The sequence below is a fragment of the Rhopalosiphum maidis genome, chromosome 4 (genome assembly GCF_003676215.2).
Source record: "Rhopalosiphum maidis isolate BTI-1 chromosome 4, ASM367621v3, whole genome shotgun sequence".
Lineage (NCBI taxonomy): Eukaryota > Metazoa > Arthropoda > Insecta > Hemiptera > Aphididae > Rhopalosiphum > Rhopalosiphum maidis.
The window spans coordinates 55,240,058-55,249,749 of NC_040880.1; the positions used below are offsets into that span (position 1 = coordinate 55,240,058).

General features: G+C 26.9%; 1 protein-coding gene across 2 annotated transcripts; it reads right to left on the reverse strand.

Annotated features, from left to right (window-relative positions):
• Window positions 1-89: 89 nt before the first annotated feature.
• On the reverse strand, window positions 90-8,344 carry LOC113555918 (ATP-binding cassette sub-family D member 3-like). Of its 2 annotated transcripts, none has more exons than XM_026960542.2 (13): window positions 8,192-8,344; window positions 7,586-7,743; window positions 7,456-7,495; window positions 4,523-4,789; window positions 4,412-4,438; window positions 4,275-4,345; window positions 4,038-4,218; window positions 3,762-3,974; window positions 2,766-2,835; window positions 2,598-2,692; window positions 1,836-2,344; window positions 1,395-1,710; window positions 90-380 (listed from the first exon to the last, which is right to left on the reverse strand). In XM_026960542.2, the coding sequence occupies exons 2-13, from the start codon at window positions 7,711-7,713 to the stop codon at window positions 303-305; spliced, it is 1,995 nt and encodes a 664-aa protein (XP_026816343.1). In that variant the 5' UTR covers window positions 7,714-7,743; window positions 8,192-8,344; the 3' UTR covers window positions 90-302. The 2 variants fall into 2 exon arrangements, with proteins under 2 accessions (XP_026816343.1, XP_026816342.1); XM_026960541.2 differs by lacking the exon at window positions 8,192-8,344 and adding an exon at window positions 7,894-8,126.
• Between the last annotated feature and the right edge of the window lie 1,348 nt (window positions 8,345-9,692).

Sequence of the window (9,692 nt, forward strand, 5' to 3'; positions counted from 1 at the left end):
TATAATAAAATAAAATATTTAGTTATAACATAAATACAAAAATTATATATTTTGTACAATAATACAATAAATAAATCTAAAACCAATCTACTGGTAAAAAAAAATCAGCATTACAAAAACTTTAGAGATTACCTTGACAATAATATTTTAATTATTAAACATATAAATAAAAATTTGATCTATTAACACCATAAACAAATAGGCACAAGTTTAAAAATTAGGCAAGATTGAATCATATTATTACATATATGAATGTACATTGTACATAATTATTTTTAAAACTAAAATTATCACCCACAAATTCATGAACCAAATTCCTCTGTGTCTGAATCAATCTTGTTGAATTGGAATAATCCTCTTCCATCCATTTGTAAATAATACTGAAACACAATAACAATGATTTAAATATGCTATATAGATTAAAAAAAGATATCATTGGATTTCTCAGTTTTATGGTATTAAGTACATAAATAATATATGTTATACAATACATAGTATTATATTACATGGAACAGAGATATAAATAGTTGAATACATTAATACATATTGAGTTTATTATTTAAATTGTAATGTACATTTTATTATTAAATCTAGCAAATAGCAATGTACTAAATAAATTGGTGGCATATTTTATAAACCTAGAAAACAGTATCATTTATATTATTGTCTGGATATTATGAACTTCAGTAAATAATTAATTTTATTAAATACACAGTACACACCCATGAAAAGTGCAGAAGAAAAAACACCCAAAAAGCAAATTATATAATAAGTTAATTATATAAGCTAATTATATATGTAAGTTATTATAATAACTCACAATAGTGAGTTTTTTGAAAGAAAATTAGTTATTATAGTTAAGTCTCAATAACTTAATGTTTTGTCCCAGACAATTTACATAATATATACACTCAACACAATATATGTCATAATATATAACTCAAAAATTAAATCTATTTTTATTCCCAATACAATTTGGGCTATCGAGACTACTGTAATTTATTATCATAGCGCATGTCAACAATTATCAATAGGTAGAAAGTACAATTTATTCAGATGAATTATTATTATTTACTATCATGCAAGTATTAAAATTAATAAACAAAAGTGAAAAATCATACAAGATATATTTAAACAGTAATACACATTAGTAAAGCCAAAATAACATGAATGTATTTTTTTTATTATATGAGCTCTGTGTTACTGATTAATTTACACCACTATTTTTACTACTCAAATATCTGTTGTATTAAGTATTTTTTAGTTGTGCTTATCACTATAGTACCAATACAGTTTGGGTGATGCCGATTGGTGCACAAATTAATACTAAATCAACTGAATAATCTAAAGTATGTAATACACGGTATTACAAAAATGTTAATATTAATACTTACATCGTGATGTTTCCACAAAGATTTCCGATGGCTGACTGTGAAAAGTGAAATACCAACATCACGACAATATTGATACATGGAACCTTCAACATCAACACTAACTGCACTTGTACATTCATCTAATATTGCAAATTGCGGTTGATGATAGAACAATCTAGCCATAGCAATACGTTGTTTTTCTCCGCCAGACAATACATCCATCCAATCAGCAACAGTATCCCAACCTTGATCTCTTTGCAATAAATATGATAATTGTACACGTTCTAAATGATTAGCAATGTCTGCATCAGTTTTTCTACGACGTTGCATTTCCTCCCTAAATGAACATAATATAAGATTTGTTATTAAAATTACAAATTAAAAATTATGATTGATGCTGACCTATCTATAACAATATAATGATTCTAAAGTAACATACAAGAGCATTTAATTAACACGTACTTTGTATGAGGATAGGTAACTTGATCCCTTAATGTACCTAATGTCATATATGGTTTTTGTGGAATATAAAAAAGTTTGCCCTTTGGAGGTTTTGTTAAGGTGCCACCGAAAAGAGGCCATAATTCACCAAGTATTCTGAATAAAGATGATTTTCCACAACCATTTGGTCCACATACTAGCACATTCATGCCTGATGTAACTTCAAATGATAACTCCTCAACTAGTATATCACCATTGGGTGTTACAAGAGGCACCTTATCAAACTTAATGACATTATCTTTAGTTATAATACGACCAGAGTTTGGCACAAGTTTCTTTTCTTTCAATAAATTATTATCAGTCAGCATAGTCCGAACATAATGTCCTTTATTAAGATCACTTAAAACAGTCATGATCTCAGTAACTCTAGCAGTAAATCCAGCTAAACGTGTCATATCACGGCCAGCCAACACTAAGCGACCAATAGCTTCAGCTAATTTTACCAACATACGACCCATTGTATAATAATTCTGTAATTCAAATATTGGATATTAATATAAAATAGAGATTAGACTTCCTACTTCTTAGTCAAAAATAATTTTTAAATAATATATATGATTATTAACCTTTAGAAAATATAAAATGTAATTTTTTAGAATAGCATACTCAATGCTTAAATTAGTTAATCATTTTTTTAATAAATTTAACTGTTTTAAAAATTAATTGTACTTTTTAATTGTCATGTATCAATTTTCTATTTAAAAATGTTGATGTTGTACTTACACGAAAACGTTCATTTTGTGAAAGGTTGGCTAAAGATGAATTACGATTCATAAAAGGTATACTAACAGCATAAAATCCTACAACCGTAGCAATATCTAAAAAATATAAAATATTTTGAAATGTAATTTTCATTTTGTAATTATTATATCATAAATAACTTGCACTTACATTTTGCGATAATATTATCTACGAAACCCATGTACACTCTGAATTCAAGGAATTTTCTTAAGTGATTTGTCTAAAAATGTTATTAAAAAATTAATTAAAATTTTTTTACATTTAAATGGTTAAAAAATACAGGTATTTTTTTATTCTTAAGACTTCTTAATTAACTATACATTTATTTGATAATAATATTGAAAATTATGTTTAGCCATTATAGGATTTCATTTTAGTAAATAATAGGTACAATCAAAATCAAATATTTAATACAATATTCACTTAGGATTTAATCTTGTAATAGTAGTATGAACAGTGGATACATTAAAATGTATAAGCCCAACACTCTTACACATTAGGAAATGTGAGAATTTCTTAACAAAAATTATTTTAAAAACAACTAATATTACAACAGTTTTGAATACTAAGAGAACACTACATCTGCTTGTGTTGTCCTGATTTTACAAATTTTAAGCATAGCAACAACTGTTTTGTGCAAGATAGAACCACTCAGACTGTAGTGATAGTTGACTCTAAATTTATACGCAATATAGTTGAGAACATTATCTATGAAATATTTTTTTAATTTGTTGATACCACTTGTATGAAAAAAGTTTTTATGGTTTCAAAATCCATTATTTTTGACCTTGAATAACTTTATTTGTAGTTTCGATATCGAAAAAATAAATTTTGAAATTTCACTGCCAAAGTTCTCCATTTAGTGAAATTTAAAAATTTTAAATTTAGTTTCTTAGTTATGACTGAAGTCTTCTCAATTTGTTCCTGAGCAAAACAGTTTTTGCTATCTTACATTTGTAAAATGGAGACAACACGTACGGGTATAGCATCCTTTTAAATAATATATATTTAAATAGGAATTATGTTAAAAGTATGCAATTATAATGATTACAAGAATTAAATACATAAAAAGTAAACAGTTGGGATAAAAAAATAGTATAACTAGTTTATAAATTTAATCAATTACAAACCAAGCCTAGTACTTACTAATTTATTAAACGAAGCTAACATAGTAAGCTTTTCCCTGTTGTTACCATTGTAAAAGGCTATTTCTTCAGAATTAGTGATTAATCTGGAGTTAATATATCGGTATTCACCTTCTAATTTTTGTTCTATTACAGTCATTTTACCAGTTGGTCTACGGAGATAAGTTAGAATAAATCCAGATACCATCAAATAACCCAGCATTACAGAAGGAGTCTGAAAAAAATTTTTATTCCATACATTTTCAAATTAAACTTGGGACATATTTCTAGCATTTACTTGAAATCCTAATGTAGATGTTAATTTGTACACATATATTATAATATCTAAAAATGGTTTACAGATATTGGAATATAAATCAGTGAACATATCACAGAACTTATCGACGTCAGCTGTTAATAATTGATCAGGATTTGATATACGGTTGTCCAAATTATTTATCTTGTAGTAAGTATATCCTCTAAAAATGATAATCATAACTTTTTGCCTGTTTATACAATGTTCTAAAAAAACTACCTTAAATAGTCATCATATAAGTGACGTGACAACCTAGTTCTAAGTCTAAGCTTCAATTCTCCAATACTCCACTGTAAATTATAAAATTATGAATTAATACAATATTAGACCACCTCAGTCGGTTAATGTATGCTCACCTTTAACACATTATTGACCAAAGAAATCTGAAAAATGATTAATATTCATTAATACCTAATTACTTTTAAATAAATTTACTAGAAAAATTTTAGAAAAATAAGTCTACTTACAATAGGCATTCCAGCAAAAAAGTATAATAGTTGAGTTTTAAACAATGTTGTATTCATACTTATAATTGCTGTTTCAACAACCGTTCCAGTTTGTATCATCCATATGTCACTATAAGATCTGGCTACTAGTGATGCAGCTACAAGTAAGAGAAACCCAAACTCTGGAGATGTAAAGCCAGGAATAATGATTTTTAAAATATGAAAGAGTTGTTTAATAAAGCGGGCATTGACATGTGCTCGATTTGTGTTCTTTGTTTCTGCCGATTTCTGTACAAATAATAATAATCAGATTAGTCTGTGCAGGGAAAAATAATTTCCTGTTCAGCTCAGTATTATTTTATACAGTTGTAAACATTAATAATACATATTTTACAAAGTATTACATGTCAATTTTCATTTAAATTCTCTAATCATTTTAAATACTTGTTTCAAATATTCTGCTTAAGATAATCAAATAATTATTAAAATTAATGTTGGTAGGTAGTGCATTTCACTAAATAACAAGGGGGCGACGAGCGAGACTGGAGAGGATTAAACTTTAAAGGTATGATAAACTATTAGAATTGCAACTGTTCACTATTATAAGAATTATACTTACTATTCATAATAGTATGATTCATGACAAATTTAAATCCAGGACTTTTCAAAATTTCATAAAACTTTAATAGAAATTATCTTTATACTTTAAAGTATATATATATACAAACATACATACATAGTATATACATACATTATAAGGATAATGCATTATGTAAGTTTAGTGCAACAACATTATTTACAAACATTCTTTTTATTTGTTGCAATAATGTAACATATCATATAAATTTTGTGAATTAATATTTATTTTTATTTTTATTTTCAAACAAGATTTTTGTAGGATAGAACCATTTTACTTCATGTTTAAAAAAAATTAAATATCTACCTGATTAGGTAATGAATTAGATTGTACTATATAAAATTATACATTATAACACAGATATCTATGTTTAGTGTCAAACAAATAAACAATTAAAGCAAATTTTAATTATTTATTCTATACACTTAGTTCACTAGTTCAAATACAAATTAAAAATGTGTTTTTTTTATGAATACCTAAAATGATCCAAGGTTAGTGGTTACAAATTTCAGCATAATAATATTATTGTTATATAATATTCTTATATTATGATAATATAGGTAAGATAAAAAAGTATAAAATGTATATCAGTACATTTTATGATATTTTGGATATTATTAAATCCATTTAAGAACAGGTTAAGCCTGTTACAGAATTGTTAAAACACATTTATTTAACAGATATAATTATATCAAAATATAAGGTATATTCTTTATGATTTATGATTGTAATTAATAAATATTATATTTATATACAAAAACAGAATTTCAAAAGTATAAAGTAAAATAGCCAAGTAAACATTGATAAAGTAAATGTTTTTACTAAACTTAGTTTGTTTACTACAAACTATTTCAAATTCTTTAATTTTTATTGGGAATCAGAATACTCAAAAATAATTCAATTAGATGAAAGGATAAGCATTATATTTATGAAAAAATAAGTTGATATTGTAAAAATATTAGTTCAGTCTGTCTAACATCCTACACTCATGAAAACTGTGATAAACAGCAAGAACACATTTAATGAAGCTAGGTATTCATTGAGAAAGAGCAATTTAATAATAATTTAACAAATTGACTAAATGTTAATTGTATCCTTAATTTTAATTTAACGATGTGTGAATGTTATATAATTAGTTTATGTACATATTGTTTATGAGTATATTATATCTTTTTATTGAATATTAACTACCAATAAAATTGATACTTTAACTGCATTAAGTTTTTGATTTTTTAAAAGCAAATCATTTATAATATTATCCAAAGCAGAATGGCTTTTTTACAAAAGATGTATGAATATTGAATTTGAATAAATAATTCCTTGTTAATAATTGTAATTTTAAATGTATAATAAGAGGAACATAGTGACAAGGGTTATCAATGTGAAACACTGCTCCATCTAAGCCTCTAAACTTAAAATGTTATACAATGACCTCAATGTTTTCTTTCTAATGAATTCAATATATTAGTCAATTCGATGAAACGTGAATAAATTAACATTTGAAACACTACTTTAACAAATATTTTAAACTTGTTATTACTACTGTTATATTTCTAGGATAGGTTATGTTAATTACATAAAATTTATATGTATGAGTTAAAAAACGTATAGGAAAATAATTTAGTTATTTTACTTATTTATTTAGTTAGGTATTTTAAAAATTAAAAATTTTATCATTTTATAAATTACACATAATATTATAAATGTATGTAAGAACTAATATAGTTTGTAGACAAATAAAAAATTGTTATTAAAATTAAACTGTTTAATGAAGTTTAAGAATAATCTAAATAGCCCTAGCCATAAACAGTGGCATCGGAGAAGGGGGCAATTGACCCCTCAGATATAATCCAAAGGGGTAAAAGTATACTATTACCCCCCATACTACATTAAAATTAAAGGGTAAACAATCGTAAAACGTTTAATTTATACGTTTACTTATTCAAAATTAGTCTCATTTTCCTGAATGTGCGTTATAATATTATTATTTCTTTTATATTTATTTATATATTTATATTTATATTATACTATAATTATATTAATACATTCATATAATTGAATAATTTTTATATTATTATATACTACCTATATCAACATTAAAAGAATAAAATATCAAGAAAGGGATTTCTATTATTAATAAAAAATATATATATATATATATATATATATATGTATTATAATTGTTATTAGGTTTTTATGTTTTGCCCCCCCTCATGAAAAGTAATTCCTGCCCCACTGGCCGTAAATAACTTTGATCTTCAAACTATTGAAATTTATACTATACCTAATTATTATAATAAATAATATTCGAACTTACATCAACTATGAGGTATTTTATGTCATTCTCTGGAGCTCTCCTATTAAAAAATAGGTATATCAAAAAATATATAAAACACATTTAGGTATATTGATGTTACACAAATTATTATACTAATTAATATAATTACCTTTTAACCGTTTTCTTGTTTTGGAAAGCATATTTCTTTAACACATAAAGTAACAAAGGCACTCCAGCAACGGCACTTCCGATGATTGCATTTTTTTGAGTCACGTATTTACTTAAAACAGGAGCCATGTTTCATACAAAAAGAGAAATCAGGATATTCTTGAATACAACGCCATGAAAAAAAATAATTAAAAACTAATGATATTTGGTAACCAAATATGACTAATAAGTTTTGAAAAATGTCAACTAAAATTTAAACTATGAATCTATGACTAGTCTATGAGAAAACCACCAGCGGTTGGTACTCACTGTACTGAACAGACATACAGACGTACGTAATTCGTATAACGATAATTACAGACGAGGGAGATTGGAGATGGTTGTGTGGCTGGCTAATACATTAGACTACAGTGGTGGTGGTGGTGGTGGTGACCCATAACTCCAACAGACTAACGAGTAACGAGTCAAGAGACTAGTGGTCTACATTATTTCAGCTGTTGCGTTTTGTCCAATCGTGAAAACTGAAAACTGATTAACTGAATGCATACGAGTTTGTCAGGTTCCACCACCACTACCAAAAATGTTATAACGCGAAAAAACAACTAACCTTCAGAGGAAACTATACATTGATAAAAACTCGTACTGTGGCACCACTCTATTATGGGCAGATACTCGAAACAGTTGGAACGGCAAAACTGCAGACAACAAAGCAGAGAAAATTAATAATAATTGACCGTTCAAATGCTGCTTATCTCCTCCACTCGACATGATAAAAAATCTGTAAAATACCAAGCCGTTGAGTATGTTATAATAATATTATTACAACAAATATGGATATGATTTCATTTGACTGACTGATAACGTACGACCGGCGTCCGGCATGGAATAGAAAGGGGCATACTTGGCATAGCAATCCAACTTTCGGTCGTCCACAGGTGGCCTTACCGCTTTTTTGGTGACTAAAATGCAACAAAAATCTATATTACTTTCTATAAAACATCAGAATATTATATTTTATTGACCCTCCTCGAAATATTTTCTACAAACGACCTTGACCTTAATCATAAACATAACGTAAATACTTCAGACTTGATATTTAGTATATACTCCATCAAAAGTTACACATTTTTAACCCTCTCTATAATCACTATTCTAAACATTTTTAATCTTGTATTGTTAATGCCCTTTATACGTAAAAAAAGGTGATTCACCTAACATACTCGCCTCGATTTTTTCGTTGAATGCATTTGTTAAAATTCTGATTTTTGGGATTTTTATGTAGGTACACTCGTACACTTACAAGCAAGACTGTATTTTCAACTACCTACTTATATTTTTTACCCCATTTAAGGGGAATGGCCTAAAGAGATACAAATTTTTTTTTCAAACGAGAAGCAACATTTACTATGAAATATTAAGTAGATTTTTGTTGAAATCGAAAATGTTAACGAGTAATTGTCACGGACTCGATGTTCGTCGTAATAGTTTGTCGGGTGGACTGGTGTAGAGGATGGAATAAGACGACACGCGTTTTTCCCTTTGAATGATTAATGGTTACTGACTTACTGTATACAATTCGCGGTGGCCTTCAATCGTGGCACAAGCTTAAAATAAAAATAACGGGAAGAAAAGGTCGATGACGTTCGTAATACGGTGGAACAAACGAGAGAAAGTGGCCTTTGCGTTTGCATCCCTCGTCCCGCCTTTAGTCATTTACGGACACTGCAGGAGAGTATTCGAATCATTCGTTACTCGTTTTGTTGTGTCCCGTAGTGGTGATTGGAGGTCGGTAGATGGATTGCTATAGCGCTTGTACAGTGTACATATTACTTGCAATTGCAAAGTTTCAACTATTGTGGATGGCGTTATGGTTACTGAGTTAATGTATATAATATATATGTATTAAAGATAATAGACTAAAAATGAGTTTGCAAAAATATAAAATAGATCTTGTATTGAATCCAGTATTTATTTATACTCGTACATTTTTACAAAATATAAAATGTTTCATTTTTAAATAATCATTGACCTCAAGCCAATTATCCTAAGTAGATAGTAACAATCATAAATACTAACATAACGTTAAAAACTCAAAAACTAATTGTTCA